Below are 18,544 nucleotides of genomic sequence, written 5' to 3'. Positions count from 1 at the left end.
AGGTTGGTGGGTGTCAATTTAAAGAGCATTTTTGGGCATTTGTAGCCATTTGGGGGGGGACATGCAGCAAAGGGAGGAGGATATCGAGGATTAAACCTCTATATATGGGCACGTGCTCTACCAGGTGAGCTAACCAGGGGCCCGGGTGTCAATTATAAAGCCCAGAATACTCCCATTGCATGTGTATATACAAAAACAGGAGGTGATCTACATCCTTCGCTACAGACAAGTTCCTCATAATTTAGGAGTGAAAAATTATGACAAATATGCAATAACGTTGTTGAATATCTTGAGAACGATATTAAAATTAAACAAAATTTTAAATAAAAACTTTTTTTTCAACTTTTTTGACACTTTTGCCGCTTTCCCCGATGCGTTTGTGTACTTTTGACATTTTTGTCACTTTTTTTTTTTTTTTTTACCTTTTGTCACTTTCACATTTTTGTCACTTTGACATTTTTGTCACTTTTTTCAACGTTTTTTTTTTTAATCTTGTTTTCATCAAATTATATAAAATTGACTAAATCACCCAAATTCAATGAAAGTAGTGAACTTATCATTTATTTGACTTGTGACGAGCGTTTGCACGGAATCAATCACGTTATTTATTTTGACAATTTTGGTTCATTCCGAACGTTCTTTGATTGGAGAATTAACTTTAGTCATAATTACTAGTTGAGTGAAATTCAATAACTACCCTACTTTAGGCTTAAAAACATTGTTACCACTGAACTTTTCAGGCAGACACTTACAATGATGCATTTGGTTTAAGCTTAGACGGTGGGATGCCGGGGGGGAGGAGGGGGGGGGGGGTCAGTCATGCAAGACAACGTGTGTTTTTAACATGTTTTTAAAAGAGGAAGTAAGCATGCATGCTCTTTGTCACCGACACCCTGCTTATCAGTCTTACGGTCGCACACATTCACATCACAAGACACCCAGGACGATCGCAGTCTACTGCTGCCAGTTACGGTACGGGTCCATATACGCGCGGTTTCCACGGATGGGATCCCCCCCCCATGGTACATGATGGGATATGCCCGCCAAATGCATGTCTTTTCGCCGATGTCCATTACCTTCTTTCTTTCTTTCTTTCTTTTTTTCTTGCTTTGTGTTGGCGTTCTAACCTCCGGCTGATTTGTGAGGACTATGGTTAACTGCTCCTCAGATCTCTGCAGGGTAAATCCAGACAGCTAGCTAGACTATCTGTCCAATCTGAGTTTTCTGTTCCATGACTAAAACTACCATTGAACATTGAACATGTTCCACCAAAACAAGTTCCCTCCTGAGGCTCTTTTGCAGCGGTGCCGTTACCTTGCCGGAGCTTTGCGCCCCGCCCTAGACGATTGCGATTGGTTTAAAGAAATGCCAATAAAGCAGAGCATGTTTTTCTCCCGTCCAGGAATGCTGTGTGGACTCGCCAGACCTTCCTCCTCCGCAGAGCAGTTGAGGAAGGATCCGGCAATGCGAGACTACTTCACTGACCGACGACAAGCAAAAAAAAACAAACAATCTACGCTCTCCTACAACCGCAATGGCTGCAGCTGATTGGATGAACGCGTCACATAGGTCTGTCTACCCCCCCCCAGATTTCAAAACCTACCATAAAAGAGCTCAACAGTGTGGTTCCAGGAGTAAAAATCCCATTGATTTTCTCCTTAAGGATTTTGATTATCACATATAATGTCTAAACCATCCAATGTAGACTGACCACGAGCTACGAGGTTGTGTAACAAAAGTTTCTGTTCCTGTAGAAGCTGATGGGTCCAACTCACTGTTACCATGGAAACGTTTACCGAAAACGGTGCCGAATCACAATTCATCTCGTAGCTGGTTGGCTCGGTTCCAGGCTTAAAACTCTTTATATCAGCAATTTCTGAAACGTCAATGAGACAAGTGAATGGGGGAAAAACGCTTCCGGAAACCAGAGGCGTTAAAAAAAAGTGGGCGGTCACTGTTGAGCTCTATGGCAGCTCGTTTTTGGAATACGAAAATTAGTTCACCGAAACGTGTTTCTGAAAACATTTTAGGCGGGAAACAGTCCGTGCGGTTGCTGAAACCTGTCTTTACTTCAGATCGACAACGGTCAGTTTAAAAGATTTTCGTCAGCTGTTGAGAGCCGTCGAGCCGAGCCGGGCCCCTCCTCATTTGCATAAAGTTGCCTGTGTTGTAGCCAATTTTGCGTGTGTGGTACATTACATGTCATTTAGCGGACGCTTTTATCCAAAGCGACTTCCTAGACCCAGGTATAGATGGAGAGACTATGGGCCCTTTCTTGCACCCAACACAGTATAAAGCCTGACACAAGTGTGTTTGCTAGTTTAAGACCGATGCAGTTCTCAGTTTCCCGTCCAGTGCTCACGTCATTTAAACAGCAAATGCACCTTATGCCCATCTGTGGCCCATGGGCGTGCTGGTCTTACAGGGAGGTGTGTTCAGGTGCATTCTGGGCGTGTTGCTATCTTGAGGCAGCGGGAAGCGATCGCGCCATTGACCAACAATAACCTGGTCTAAAGTCAATAATGCAGCATTTTCATTGTTATTTTAACAGAGCATTAGTAAAATACTCCTAGGCTCGTGCACCGCGCGTGCACACTATGCTTGTTACACACACAGGGACGCACAGCAGCACACACACACATGCAGAAGATTACAAATAAAAATATTACAATGTGAAATAGTATGAGGATATGATCTGCTCGCGCGCTTTCACTTCACGCACGAGCAGATCAGTTTCTTCTCCTGAAAATCTCTCCTTCCTGCTCAGCAAATCATAACAGCAACACTCCAAGGTCCAAATGCGCCTGGCTTTTAAAGGGAATGGGAGATGATCTCTGATTGGTTTATTACATGTTACGCCCAAAACACACCTATGATTAATGAAGACACTAAGTACAACCCTTAAGAACCAGGTGCCTGTCGCACGGTGCGTTTAGGGCGTGTACGAATCCTTTTGAGCTTGTCCTTCACGCTGTGCGCTTATATCGTTAAAATAGGTCCCTATATGTCCCCCCCCCCTGGCCTGGGAACGCCTGGGGATCCACCAGTCAGAGCTGGCTAATGTGGCTCGGGAAAGGGAGTTTGGAGTCCCCTGCTAGAGCTGGATGAATGGATGGACGGACGGCTGGCAAATTGAATCGTAATATCTGGCAGAAAAATTTCCCCCGCCCCCAAAAATCGTTCAGTCCCTAGTTGCAATGTAGCAAGATGGAGAACAGCAATGTATGGATGGGAATAAAACGCATAAAATGCATTGAAACCCATTTAGCCTTGGTTCCAGTCGGTTCATCCTTCCATGCAGCAGGCAGAGAGGGCGGAGGGCGGGATAGGGCTGGGCATCACTGGACACATTCAAGTCATTACGCACCGACAATATGGCCCATAAGGGTTTTCCGAGCAAGTTTAAAAATGTAATTTATTTTTTTAGGTACCATATCTTGTGTGTCTTCCTGATTTCCAAGACTACGGAGCAAAATCACAGAACGTCCGCGCGTTAATAACTATTTGTGGCAATAAAAGGAGTTTGTGTTAACTCGTTATTAACGCGTTCATTTTTTACAGCCCTACATTTTTTGGTGTGTGTTATACAAAACGACATTGTAACAAACATTAAAATGTATATTCTAAATAAAATAATTACATTACTTGACAACAAAAATACTAAGACGTAATGCTGAGAAATCTCTACGATCTCCCAGGACAACAAATATGTTTCTTATTGTCGCAAGTACACAGGATAAGATATCTGTATTATATTAGCATTTGTGCATCACTAACACAACCACGCTGATATTTTGGTGCCCCATTAAACCCCACATATGACTCCACCAGGTTTTTAGGGGGGGTATTTCTGATGTGTTTAGGGGCTGAATCCTATGACACAGAGCCCTAAGCCCGTCTCTCACTCCTTCTCACACTCAAACACAAACACACACACACAGGACAAAAGGCGGGAGTAGGGACAGGGAACAGGTCACTGTGCTGACATTTGCTTTTGGCTGCATACTTACGAGATTTTTACAAGGCGCCACGCCCTGACAGCATGGAGGCAAGCACACACAAACGCTTGAAACACACACGCCAAGTTACAAACGTTAAAGGACCTAATGAAAAGTGTGTGTGTGCGTGTGTGTGTGTGTGTGTGAAGCTGACCTGTGCGTGGACCAAGGCGTCGTTGAACACGATGAACCAGTTGATGGAGAACCTCCCGGCGTTCTGCAGCGTCAGAGCTTTGTTGCTGCTCTCGCAGATCAGCCGGCGGTGAGGCTTCCGCAGAGAGTCCTGACAAACACACAAGGGACGCCATTCAGCCATAACGTGACATCATGTGACACCTCGAGGACTCAATAAGTGCTGGTAAAGAAAACGAGCAAACACACACACAGACAGACCAACACACATTGACACACACCCACCCACCCACACAGACACACAGACATACAGTCCCACACACAGCAAGTTAATACCGTCATTTTGCCAGGGAAGCTCTTCCAGAAATGAAAGGTGTAGTCAGCATCCTTCCTTTTTCTCTTCAGCTGGAGGGCCAAGGCTTCGAACTTAGAGCAGCTGTCCTGCAGCATCTGGTATTCATCGGAGCACTAACACACACACACACACACACACACACACACACACACACACACACACACACACACACACACACACACACACACACACACACACACACACACACACACACACACACACACACACACACACACACACAATGCATTGGGATTTTCAAAATAAGAGTCTGTAGATTTTTGACATTTGAAATACACTCATTTTTTTAACTTGAAAACTAAACATTTTGAAGGCCTTTTAAAGTAATAATCTCAAAACTCTCATTTAAATAAATAAATTAAATGCATGTCACTATCTATCCCCGAATGAAATATTGGAATACTTAAATATTTGCAGTATTACAAACTGGTTGTCTGAGGCAACGTTTCCTGCTGTATTTAGTGACTGCTAATGCAAACCGATCATTTCCTGTGGCTGCGGCTTCACAATAAAAGCATTTAACTGGCGAAACACAAGGTGATTTTTTTTGTGTTGGCCACTTTAACAAATCTGTCAGTGCTTTAAATTCAGTATTGCTAAACATATATTGGGTGAGACTTTACAAGGTTCAACAATAAGGGTTGCCCGACGGCCTGGGAGCAACTAAAATGCCACATCGGGCAAGTAAATATAAATATAACTTTTTTATGCATTTTTTTAGGCATCCTTTCTACGCTTTTGAAAATTTTAGTTTTTTTTTTTCCCGAGTTTGTCATTATTTTCTTTCTATTTAACCTTTTTTCATTTATTGCATGTTACGCTTTTGACATTTTTTATTTGTATAGGGGCCCTTAAATTTTTTTTTTCACTTGCCCGACCAAATAAGTGAAGAAAAAAAACCTTATTAAAAAACACTTTATTTTACTAGTCCCCAGTTTCCTTATCATTTGGTATGGAAAAGGGAGGCAGTGCTCAACTGGTTACACTAAGAGAAGCCATAAGGAATAGCAATACAACACTTAAGATAAAATACTTAATAAACTACAAATTTCCCACTGCCATTGTGTGTGTTTCACTCACCACTTCAAAGCAGGTGGCCAGTTTGAGCAGCAGCCGGCCGTATTCGTGAAGGTGGCGCGTTGGGAGGAAGAAGAGCGCCACCAGGAGGTCGGCCATGGTGGGGTTCTCCTCGCTGCACTCGGACAGCCTTTTCAGCAGCTCGGGACTCTTCCCAAAGAAATCTCTTCAAAGACAAATCAGCACTAGTTAGTTCTGTTCTCCAGCAGTTAGAGCCATGTGAAATCTTATGTGTCCCACCAATCGGTTGGGTTTTTGGCTGTTTGCAACATCACTGTAATGTTGTGTCACAGCACCTTATCAAAGCAGTGTTTTTAGGATAAAAGTGTGTGTGTGTGTGTGTGTGTGTGTGTGTTACGTAGACTCTTGCTAGAATTGGGGCGCTCTCCTGTCATCTCAATTGTTTGGTGTTAGGTGTTCATGAAACTCAGGCAGTCTTTTTCCTGTCTTGAAGTACCAACAAAATCAAATGTGTTTAACGTTACCATACGTTTTAAGTCCTGGTAGTAAGATCCTTATAACCAGGGACTCAAAACTGACATCATGACAGATTGTCTTTAGATGTGAGTGGGTGTCAGACTTTAGTCTTTCTAAGTTTAGAGTGTGTGTGTGTGTGTGTGTGTGTGTGTGTGTGTGTGTGTGTGTGTGTGTGTGTGTGTGTGTGTGTGCTCACAGTGAGGGTTTGGTCAGGGTCTGGAAACCTCCCATCACCTGGAAGTTGCCCACAGCGCTGCAGTACCTTTGGAGAGAGAGAGACGTGGAAGTGCATAAAGTGGCAGAAATCTGTTTTTAATCGATTCAACGTATTGTTTTAGGACCGACAAATACTGAAATGATGGCGACGGGCCACCACGTACTCGTCGTAGGAGTCTAGGAAGATGCTGGCGTGGTCCAGGATGAGCAGGCTTTTGACGTCACGGACGCGACGCAGGTTTGCGGTGAGGCTGGCGGCGTGCTGCCCGGTTAGGTAACACAAGAGGCTGAATCGGCCCGCGAGGGTCTGCAGGAGCCCGATGGCCGCCGGGCTGAGGGCCGAACTCAGAGACTCTGATAAAAGGGGACGGCACACAAACAGACAAAAAAAAATTCAGCCAAAGCAAAAACAAACAATGGCTGCCCTGCAGCCACGGCCAGGCCGCGTATTATGAGGAGGAATTGGAAAAAGCAGTAGATGGAGGACAAATATTGCAAATACACGAGGGGTTCTGTCAGCAGTAGCGCCAAAAATTCCTGTTCGTCACGTCGATTATGACCAAGGAACAGGCCTACTGTTCTCAAACTTTTTTCAATAATGTACCCCATTTGAATTGTGTTTTTCAGCCAAAAGTCATGTAACTGAAAAACATTTAAATGCTGATGAAAAAAGCAACAAAAACTTTCAAAAAAAACTTTAAAAGTCGGTAGAAAGAAGGAAGTAATTAAGAATAGATGGAAAATAATATCAAAAACTTAGAAAACAGCGACTAAAACTTCATAAAAAGCAAGAACGTTTTATTTTTAAATAAGCGACAAAAACTTTGACAAACTTGGAGAAAAAAAAGAAGACCGTAGAAAAAAGGAAGGAAGGCAAGAACAGGTCGAAAATAGTGACAAACTTTTTTTAAAAGTGACAAACTTCAAAAACAGCAACAAAAACTTTTGAGAAACACTGGTCTAGACAACATATAGATGCCTGTAATTTTGACTCAAAAACGAGACTTTCCTAAACTGGAACTGGACTTCGCAGCTCGGCCCTTAAAGATACAATAAAAAAAAATTCAGACTCAGAGAAGTTCAAACGTACCCAGCTCCAGCAGGGGGCGTATTATCTGTGTCTTGATGGTACACAGCTTGCAGTAGAACTTCCTCTCGGCTGAGGCCAGCTCGTGGAGGCTGGCAATGAAGCCCATCACGTTCCTGTCCGAGAGCGCCACGCACCGCTGGCCGCCAGCAACCACGTTGCTCACATAACCGAGCTGGAAGACAACGGGAGACAACGTGATTTAAAAAAAAAAAAACACACACACACACACACACACACACACACACACACACACACGGCCCTATTTTAACAATCTGAGCACATGGCGTGAAGCGCCTGGCGCAGGTACGTTTAGGGCGTGTCCAAATCCACTGTGCGGCCGCCGGGCGTCATCTCCCATTCCCTTTAAAAGCCAGGTGCGTTTGGACGGGAAACTGACAACTGCGTCGGACTAAAACTAGCAAAGACACTTGCGTTGAGCTTTGCGCTGCGCTGGGTGCAAGATAAGGCCCATAGCACTTAGAGAAAGAGTAAGAAAATGCAAAAAATAAATAAATAAAAAAGGACTTTGTGCTTACGTCCATGCAGAAGGGCAGTAGTACAGGCTGCTGGGTGTAGCCCCCTACTCGCTCCTCCTCTTCCTTCCCTTCTTCCTGTTGACCGGGGCTCTCGTCCACCCCCTCTTTCACCTGTTGTCCGCTGTAGTAAATGATCGGAAGGAAGCAGTCTCCATCAGCAAGCAGGAGAGTGTGTCTATCTCCAGCGCTTATGTCCCAGACCCGGATCCCCTCTGACAGCTGGGAGTGGCAGAGCAGAGAGGAACATGAACTGATCCTTAAAGGCTTTCTGTATCTGTGTGTGTATGTGTGTGTGTGTGTGTGTGTGTGTGTGTGTGTGTGTGTGTGTGTGTGTGTGTGTGTGTGTGTGTGTGTGTGTGTGTGTGTGTGTAGGAAGTGGTTTCCTCACCTTTGCGAGGCGGGGGACAGTGCTGGGTGACTCCATGTGTCCAAGCTGACCAGAGCTGTTACTTCCCCATGAAAACATCTGGAAGATTTGGCCAAATACACATGGATAGAAAAGAAAAACAGGTTGACAACAACTGTTTTTTTTTTCTGCAGGGGTCATGTCTAATGTTAAAGGGTAAATTTGTTGTTGTTTTTTTTCAACTTTCCCGTGTTTTTGTGTCTAAGAGACTGATGGGAACAACAATCTTTGACATTGGTCCAGTATTACGCAAGATCGCTGCTGTCTGCAGTCAGCGAAACAAGCTGCAATGTAAGTTAATTGGGCAATTGCGCATCTTCAATTTACGTCCACATAAGTGCTTGTTTTTGCCGCTGACAGACTCAGATTAATATTCTAAGTGTCTGAAAACATTATGGAAAGGATTTCTAAGGAGGTTGACCTTTCTGTTAAAGCGTAAGATCCCTTTTTTAAACATAAATACATCCGCAAAATTGCGTTCGCTAAACCCACCAGACTCCATGTAAATAAACAGGAATTTTAGCATCGTAAAATACACTTCATTCAAAGTCGACAGAAACAAAATAAAACTATGAAAAGCTGTTTTGGGTCGTCTTTCCACTTTTCCAACCATCACAACTCAAGTTTTGGTTGAAATAAACACATAGTTTACACAGTTACACGTGAAAATATGTTGGCTCTATACACGTTAAAAGTATTGATTATTTAAATGGAGTCTGGTGAGTTTAGGGACAGTGATGTCTGAGCTGTTTCTGCATAAACAAAGAGGATTTTACTCTTTAAACTCTGTAGGGATCCATTCCATAATGTTGTCAGACACTAAGAATAACAACCTGAGCCTGTCAGTGGCAAAAACAGCACTTTTAGTGGACAGAACTGACGATGCACATTTGCCCCATAGGGTTGCATTGCAGCCCGGTAAGTTGCTGCGAGCCAAAGCGGTCTCGCTCAATACTGGACCAGTTTCAAAGAGTGTTGTTCCTATCGGTCACTCACACACGTAAACATAGGAAAATAGGGTCCAGGTTGAGAAAAAAAAACAGATGTTACCCTTTAAGGTGCCAGGTAAAAGAAGCCGCTGACTCACCTGAGACTGAGCAGTCAGAGCGAGGGAATGATGAGCACCGGCTGCCACCCGCACCACCTCCTTATTGTTCAGACTCTTGATGCACAGCGGCTGTAATCTGCAAACAGACACATAAGAGTACTGTCAGAAACCTGTGAGTATGTTGCACCCTCAGAACGAACTGCCAGGATCACGTCCATCTTCATTTTGCAACGTTTAATAGAAGAAATAACCACCATCAATACAAGCAAGTTTGGGTCTCTTTGTACGTACACATAATGCTTTTCTGCTCGTCTTAAAGAGATTGTGCTTCCCTCCTAAAGGGCAAGTACAAAATGTTTTCTCCTACACAGTCCGTAGGCATTAAAAAATATAATGTATAATTATGGCAGTGCTTCCTCTATGTTGATTTTGTAGTGGCGGCCCGACATGGCAAAATTTCTGCCGCCACGGTATCAGAAATAGGGCAGACGCACAATGTAGTCGCGGTTGCCTTTTAAATGATCCTGCCGACATAATCCAATTTTTGTAAAGTGTAACAACTTGTGTTTGGACCTCAGAGGGTTAAGTCAAATATATTTGGAGTCTTTCCACCTCTGTGTATGACGTAGTAACAAGAGACTGTCTCCAACCTGGCCAGACTGTCTCCGTGTCCCAGCTGTCCTTGCTCGCCGTGGCCCCAGCTCCACACCTCCGTCTGCAGGGTGGGAAACACCTCGTGGGCCCCGGGGACCGCCCCTCCCAATGGGGTGAGGGCGACTGCACGCATCCTCGGACGACCGGCTTTCCTCAGCAGCCGCGGGGACACTGTGGGTGCACGGACAAACAAACAAAAACAGTGTCCTGAATAGTGTTAGTGGTAACGCGTTACAAAATAACAAAGAAACGCATTACTGTAATCAGATTACATTTTTACGTAACGCAGCTATGTAAAGCATTACTCTAGATAACTCAGTAATCACATTACCGTTACTTAGAGCTGGGCGATATGGAGAAAATCAGATATCAGGATTTTTTTTTGGACCAAATACATCGATATCGAGACGATATTGTAGAGTTGACTATTGGTGCTTTCACAAAATATTGACATAATGAGATTTTTGATAAATAATCATCAGTAATGTAGCCTGGTTGACACCAGACCCTTCTCAGCTGTAAATGAGAGTGGAAGTTGGTCAGGGTTTACCCAGCCTATCAGTAATGTGGATAGAATGACTGATAGGTTGGATATTTCAGCATACATGTTTCAAATGGATTTCATATCTTGGAGCCTGGAATGTGCGAATCTATTAGGAGCATCGGACATAAAAGGAGTAACTGTTCCACTGAAATAGATAGATTGGAATGTGTGAAGCCCCAAAAAGTAGAAAAGGAGGAGTTATTGTGATAGTTCGCTGAGAAACCTTGGCATATCCATTTGGTCCACTTTTCTCCATGTTTTTATTCAAATTTTTTAATAATGCTTTTGTCAATTTTTTGCTTTTTCCAATGTATTTTGGATGTCATTTTTTTGTCACTTTATTTAACAATTTTTTGTCACCTTGGGTGATGTTTTTACTTGTCACTTTTTCAGATTTTTTTGGTCACTTTTATCAGTGTTTTTGCTTTTTCCGACATTTGTCACTTTTTTCAACGGTCTTTTGTCATAGTTCTGATGAAGAAAGTTTTTGTTAACGGGTCAAATTACCCGAGGACAACAGGAGGGCTAAAGTAACTTGTTGTGTAATCTATTACCCTTTTGAGTAACTACCCCAACACTGGCCCTAAATGTCTTTTGCAAGATATTTAATTGGCTCCAGGCTGCATGACATCAGCTGTTACTAAAAGCGAATGGGGCAGGGTAACGAATTTGACACTTTTTAGGCACCGACCAAATTGGCCCATAAGTATTGAGTATCGATAAGGGCGTAACTTTGTTGGACATGTAGCATGGATTTTACGAAGAGCGACGAAAATATTGCCAAAAAAAAAAAAGACTAATACACCTTTTGGCCACAAATGTCTGAAAAAAAGGGCGACAAAAACGTTGAAAAACTGGCATCGCAAAAAGTAGCGTTTAGCAACCGGTACTAAAGTCGCATAAGCAACCCTGAGCCAAAGTGATAAGTGGAAGTATCTTTACCCTGAATGGATCTCAGGTGCAAAGTCCAGCAGAAGAAATCAATGTGTGTTATCAAAACAGAAACTACAGTTCGGTCACGTCAAACACATGCTGCCGTACAGCAGACAAACACTGGTTGAAGAGGAAGTGCAGGTAAGCCGACAGAACACACACTGGTGGATGATTACACATTGCAGGATAGGGTTGAACTGGTTTCTGCTTCTGAAGACAGACATGTCTGAAAAATAGGGATTTGAAAACCACTGATTACCACAACCACATTTGGATGGTGAATTCCAAAAAAGCGACCAGGATCATGTGATGTGAATCCAGATTGTATCATTGGCTATTGCATAAAAAAGAAAAAAGGGTTCTTGCTAATAGATTCACTTTCCCTTGGCTGGAAACTAAAGGACCGGCACAACAGCTAATTTCCACCCTTCAGTGTGCATGAAATAAACACAAAGCATGCACACACAGAGACACACAGAGACACACAGACACACACACCTTTATGGCCCCCTGTAGGGAGCCATCTGGTGCCCTAAAGGACAGAGATAAAGAAAGGAGAGTCAAAGGTTTGAGTCACCAATCAAACTGGATGGTTTTATGAGAGGTCTTTGGGGTGGCTCTAGAAATGACACTAGACACTAGAAATGAGGGAGGGGGGGTGTGACGCTATAATAGATAATTCCAACGACCATACACCAAAACGACAATCCCAACCCAATCTGAGTTTTCTGTTGCACGACTAAAACGACTTTTGAACGTACACACGTTCCACCAAAACAAGTTCCTTCCTGAGACTTTTTAGCAGAGGCAGCATGGCTCCGTCCAGCACTTAGCACCGCCCGAGATGATTGTGATTGGTTTAAAGAAATGCCGATAAACCAGAGCACGTTTCCTCCCCCTCCCCCATCCAGGAGTGCTGTGCGGACGACTAGCCAGACAATCTTCCGCAGCGCTGTGGAAGGAGGTCTGGCGATGCGAGAATAAGAGATGACGTACACAGAATATAAAAGATCCAACAGTGCACAAGGTGCGACACACAGCTGGATGAGAAAGCCTGAAGCAAAGACAAACACACACACACACACACACACACACACACACACACACACACACACACACACACACACACACACACATACATCAACCTGCACATGCGCAAGAAGTACTTACGCAGCAGGGTATAGGAGGAGGATAAGAGGTGAACAGCGTATCTACCCTGAGAGAGGAGTCCTGGTAGCGAGAGGCGCCGCCGCAGACCCTCGGCCTCCTCCTCGCGGATGTCCCCCGTGCTGGAGCTCTTCTTGGCCTGCGTGGGGTCCTCTTGGCGCACGCGCTCGGCGGTGTTATCGCCGGCGATGCCCGCGAGCCCCGCCGCCACCGCCACTGCCGCTGGCCCGTCTGCCCTCGCCGCTCCCGAGGGCAGGTAGAAGTTCATCATCCTTTTGAGGGACAAGGCCTCGTAGGTGGAGGCGACCCGCTCGCCCACGGCGGAGGCGCACGACGCCACTAAGCTGTTGAGCGTGGAGCCGGTGGTCAGCCTTCCTTCGGACGTCTGGGGGAAGGCAAATAAAGCAGCATGAACAGACTTTAGACTTTAGCGTCCCCGAGGGGAAATTCTTTGTCGCAAACACCGTACAGATGATCATGTTGTAGTAAAAAATACATATAAATCAAACCAGATGCCAGTGCTCCAGGTCCTTCTGGCAGTATCACAATCACATGTTCATGATGTTTGTATTTGGGGCCTCTGTGTAATGTGTGGAACAACTAGGGGTTTGAGATTTATCACTGCAGCGATGCATTAGGATGCGGACCTGGACGAATCTGGATCAATGCAGTGACAGACCATGATTGATTATTGCCTACGGATGCTGACGCGCTTAGATTTTTCCGCTCGCTGCTTTTTGTTGTTGTTGCCTTTTTGTCTGTTGCCTGCTGAGTTCAGACGCCGCTACGTTCAGGGAGGGTCTTTTTTTAAGAGCAGATACGATAAAAAGAGGGAGTTCATATATATATCTGACGGCATAATCGTAATCACATCGTGAGACCCGTGAAGGTTCACACCCCTAGTAATAACGGACTAATTTCCCCTTTGCTGGACCATTAATAACACATCACTTAAGCTGAGGGCCCTCTTTTAACGATCTTTTAACGGTGCATTCAAGGCGTGTCCAAATCCACTTTTGCTAGTTTGACAGCGGAAAAAAGGGACCGTGCGCCGGGCGCCTGGTTCTAAAGGGTTGTACTTAGTGTCTTCATTAATTCACAGGTGTGTTTTGGGCGTAACATGCTATCAACCAATCAGAGATCATCTCCCATTCCCTTTAAAAGCCAGGCGTGTTTGGATCTTGGCCCATTGCTATTATGATGGAGGGTTTGCACCTTAATATTTTTATTTGTAATCTTCTGCATGTGTGTGTGCTGCTGTGTGTCCCTGTGTGTGTGCGACAAGCATAGCGTGCGCGCGCTGTGCACGAGCCTAGGAGCATTTTACTAATGCTCTGTTAAAATAACAATGAAAGATGCTTTAGTGACTTTAGACCAGGTTTTTGTTGGCGTGATCACTTCCCGCTGCCTCAAGATAGCAATAAGCCCAGAAAGCACCTGAACACACCTCCCTGTAAGACCAGCACGCCCAGAATGCACCTGAACACACCTCCCTGTAAGACCAGCACGCCCAGAATGCACCTGAACACACCTCCCTGTAAGACCAGCACGCCCAGAATGCACCTGAACACACCTCCCTGTAAGACCAGCACGCCCATGGGCACACAGATGGGCTCAGGTGCGTTTGCTATTTAAACGACGCGGGCGCTGGACGGGAAACTGACAACTGGGTCGGTCTTAGACTAGCAAAGACACTTGCGTCAGGCTGTGCGCCGCGCCGTGTACGAGATAGGGCCCGATGAGTCTCATAACTGTGATAGAGTCCACCTCACCAGCAGAGTCGTCTTTGCTGTCTGATCCGCCTGCGTGTTCTCTGACAGCCTCTTCAGATAGTCTTTGACGGCCTGCTCATCCGGATAGGGTGAACCCTTGACCCCGGAAACACCTCCGCCTCCGGACAGAGCTGAGGGGTCCGAGTCCGAGGCCGGCGGCGCACCGTCAGACGCGGCCGACGCCTGGTTCTCAGAGTCCTGAGTGGGGTCGGCGCCTCCCGCGGGCGCCGGGGAGTTTGAGGAGGCGGCGGCGTGGAAGGAGAGGAGCGGCTCGGACGGCGATGTTTTGAGGGCTTGCGTCGACGGAGCGGGCGCTTCCAGCCCGTGCCCGCCCTTGGCCGGCTCGGCGCCGAGCGGGCAGTAGTGGCCGTCGGAGATGATGACGTGGTCCTCTTTGTCCGTCATGGTGAACAGCAGCTGGTTGCACTGTCGGCATTTGTCCACCAGGGGGCGGTGGACGTCCTGCGGGCTCAGGCAGCGCACCAGGGCCAGGCTGTGGGACGCCCCGCACGCCACCTGGAGCACGTGCCTGCCCGCCAAGTGCTCGACCTTCTGCGGCTTCCAGACGGGGAAGGCGGCGGCGCCGAGGCCCAGCTGGCCGCCGCTGCCCCACGCCCACACCTCCCGCTGGGCGGACAGCGCCAGGGTGTGCTGCGCCCCGCAGGCCAGCTCAAGCACCGGGGCCGTCTGCGGCGGGCTGGCGTCGCCAGAGTCCAGCAGGGCGACCGGAGTCGGGTTGGGGACGGCGCTGAGGCCCGACAGGCCGCACTGGCCCGAGCCGTTGTCGCCCCACATGTGGACGCCGCCATCCTCCGTCACCGCGCCGCTGTGGAAGCTCCCGGCCGCGACGGCGATCACGCGCTGCCCACTGAGCGCGCTCTCCAGGGTGGGCTTGGCCGGCTCGGGTGCTTGACTCTGCTTCCATGGCAACTCCCCAAAACTGTACACCTGCCCGCCTGAATTGGAGGCGACAAGAGCACAATAACCAAAGAAGAACGTGGCAGTGGTTTTCCAATCAAAATGTTAGTTAGTTAGTTAGTGGTAGTTAGAGGGATATTATACAGTAGCAATAACCTTCAACCTAGTCAATGCAGACATGCTTTGATTAAACAATAAACTATTTAGCATATGATTTAACATACAAATAATAATAAAGAAATAAAGAAAAAGAAGCCACTCTTTGCATTCATGCAAGTGTAACCAGCACTTATTATAGATTTTAGCTAAATAAATGTCAAAAAGATCCAATTGACTATGTACTGATTATGTCTCCTCCCACACTCAACAGTAACACGCTCTTTAAAAAGGGTTAAGACACTGAGTTAAGATTATTTTTGGGCATTTCTACCTTTAATGGATAGGAAAGCTGAGATATGAAAGGGGAGAGAGAGGGGGGGGGGCGAACCCTGGACCTTCTGCGTCGAGGAATAAACCTCTGCAATATGTGCACCCGCTCTACCAACTGAGCTAACCGGCTACGCTTTCTAAGTTTTTGATACTATTGTCCACCTATTCTTGCCTTACTTCCTTCTTTCTACCGACTTTTAAAAAAAGTTTTTGTTGCCTTTTTTCATCAGCATTTAAATGTTTTTCAGTCACATGGCTGCTGTTTTGATAAATCTATCGCTGGTCAGGGGCTACTTGGCTTAAAAACACAATTCAAATGGGGTAATTTATTGAAAAAATGTTTGAGAACCACTGCTCTACAGTCTATTTGGAATAAAGCAGGGGTTTTTCCTGCATAGAGGACTTTTTGGAAAAAAAGGAAAATCCCCAGCACCAAAATGATAAGAATTGAAAGAAAAAATAGCACTTTAAATCCTCTCCGACTGTGTTTAAACAGAAATTTAGCAAACAACAGTTGAAAAAGCAGAAGATCAAGTTGACCCCCGCCCCCCCAAAAGGCCCATTTCTGACTGGAAAAAATAAAATAAATAAATAAATATATATATATATATATATATATATATATATATATATATATATATATATATATATATATATATATAAATAAAAGAACAATAATGTTACCTTCCACCAGCAGAACACCATGCCGTGTGCCCAGGGCGACCTGGAGGACCGGCCCGGGGAGGAGCAGCCTTTCGGGGGTGACACTGCAGGAGTAGCCCCTCCAGGTGTGGAGCAGGCCTCGTTCTCCACCATCGTCATCCCCAGAGCTGAGGGACAGATCATTCACAAACATAATGAGTAGGGCTGGAATATTATAGGTTTTCTTACAAATTATGGATGCACGATATCTCGATTTTTTTCCTGCGTTTTTGTAGCTTTTTCCAACATTTGTCACCTTTTTCAACGTTCTTTTGTCATAGTTCAGACATAGAAAGGGGGCGGGGGGGAATCAATGCATTTCGGGGTGTGGTCCAGGTCTAGACAATCTCCTGAACTCCAAACTTAATGTCAAAATGGGAACGAAAGGTGATCTAAGCAACTTTGAGCATGGCATGGTTGTTGGTGCCAGACGGGCTGGTCTGAGTATTTCACAATCTGCTCAGTTACTGGGATTCTCACGCACAACCATTTCTAGGGTTTACAAAGAATGGTAAGTATTAGGGGACCACTAAGGTCTATATAAAGAGACTTCAGATACAGTATTAGGGGACCACTAAGGTCTATATAAAAGAGACTTCAGATACAGTATTAGGGGACCACTAAGGTCTATATAAAAGAGACTTCAGATACAGTATTAGGGGACCACTAAGGTCTATATAAAGAGACTTCAGATACAGTATTAGGGGACCACTAAGGTCTATATAAAAGAGACTTCAGATACAGTATTAGGGGGGACCACTAAGGTCTATATAAAGAGACTTCAGATACAGTATTAGGGGACCACTAAGGTCTATATAAAAGAGACTTCAGATACAGTATTAGGGGACCACTAAGGTCTATATAAAAGAGACTTCAGATACAGTATTAGGGGACCACTAAGGTCTATATAAAAGAGACTTCAGATACAGTATTAGGGGACCACTAAGGTCTATATAAAAGCATCCAAAGAGCACCATGTCATGGGACCTTTAATGTAGCTGGTTTAACAATAGGATAGACTGACGTATGAAAGAGGTTTTTGAAGTCTGATGCGATTGAAAGAAGGAACTCTGAAAGAGTCCGTTTGAGGGCACGAGCTGATATTGTCTGCGCCGAACAGGGTGAAAGTAAAAGTGAACTCCATCCGTAGGCGGTGTCACATGGTGATCACATCCAGCCGGGTTAAGCGAGGGGGAGGAAAGCAACAACGGAGCCAAATAATAAGCCTCTTCTATAGGGCTTTAGATAGACTCACCTCTTCCTCTGGGTTTCCATCGGTAGGGTTTATGTCTCCATTAGGGCGTCAGTCTCTGCTGCTGCTGCCGCCGCTGGAGAACACAGCCCGACGTACGTCATTAGCTGAGCACCGGGAAACAGTCCTGCTAGCTTGTATGTTGCTATCAATGCAAACAAATTGACACCGTTTTTCTTGTTTTCCTGACCGAATTTTCCAGTAAAAAAAAGATGAGGCAAGCCGGCTTCACAAACGCACACACCACTGTTTGACGTGTTCACTCAGGCAGGCGAGAAAAAGAACCACACGTCCGTTAAAGTTGTGTAACGTTAGCAGCTAACGTTAAACGCCGCTGGTTGTTGGTTGTTGTTCATCTCAATGTTGACACAGCGGCGACGCTGGAGCCGAAGGTCGTCTGTTAAACAGGATGGCTCACTCAGCACTCGGCGTACACTCCGGTACACTCTCATAAACACGTAGATACCGCTTCTGGCTTGGGAGAGGCGTCTACGCCGCCGCCATCTTGGGACGGAGCTTTTTTTTCCCCTTTCTTTTTTTTGCAGGTGCAGGTTAATTTCATTACGGTGACCTTATTATTATTATTTTTTTATTTGGATATTTTCACAGTTATCATGTGATACAAACAATTTTTGAACAATTCCGCATCCGGCGTACTTAAAAAATATATAAATAGGGCATTTCCATTCAGTGAGCATTACAACCTTACATACTGATGTAAAATAAATACACTTAAGAAAAAGGTACCTAAATACACAGTGATTAAATAAAAAATAAAAATGAATTGAACGGTAGGCTATAGAATCAATTTATCATTCAT

At 45.3% G+C, this 18,544-nt stretch overlaps 1 protein-coding gene across 2 annotated transcripts in view; it reads right to left on the bottom strand.

Annotated features, from left to right (window-relative positions):
* The window catches only part of als2b (alsin Rho guanine nucleotide exchange factor ALS2 b), a 38,032-nt gene extending 19,796 nt beyond the window's left edge, over positions 1-18,236 (bottom strand). The window contains exons 1-14 of one of the 2 annotated variants that reach the window (XM_028571448.1): positions 17,728-18,236; positions 16,455-16,600; positions 14,424-15,379; positions 12,655-13,036; positions 10,004-10,178; positions 9,393-9,489; positions 8,288-8,365; positions 7,900-8,118; positions 7,364-7,535; positions 6,438-6,627; positions 6,254-6,319; positions 5,584-5,746; positions 4,467-4,598; positions 4,153-4,281 (exon numbers count right to left, since the gene is read on the bottom strand). In XM_028571448.1, the coding sequence (XP_028427249.1) occupies positions 4,153-4,281; positions 4,467-4,598; positions 5,584-5,746; positions 6,254-6,319; positions 6,438-6,627; positions 7,364-7,535; positions 7,900-8,118; positions 8,288-8,365; positions 9,393-9,489; positions 10,004-10,178; positions 12,655-13,036; positions 14,424-15,379; positions 16,455-16,600; positions 17,728-17,747 (2,925 nt within the window). In that variant the 5' untranslated portion in view covers positions 17,748-18,236. The remainder of the gene's footprint in view (positions 1-4,152; positions 4,282-4,466; positions 4,599-5,583; positions 5,747-6,253; positions 6,320-6,437; positions 6,628-7,363; positions 7,536-7,899; positions 8,119-8,287; positions 8,366-9,392; positions 9,490-10,003; positions 10,179-12,654; positions 13,037-14,423; positions 15,380-16,454; positions 16,601-17,727) is intronic. The other variant, XM_028571449.1, reaches the window with a different exon arrangement.
* Between the last annotated feature and the right edge of the window lie 308 nt (positions 18,237-18,544).

Source organism: Perca flavescens, chromosome 24, assembly GCF_004354835.1.
Source record: "Perca flavescens isolate YP-PL-M2 chromosome 24, PFLA_1.0, whole genome shotgun sequence".
NCBI lineage: Eukaryota > Metazoa > Chordata > Actinopteri > Perciformes > Percidae > Perca > Perca flavescens.
This window is presented reverse-complemented; position numbering and strand designations above follow the sequence as displayed.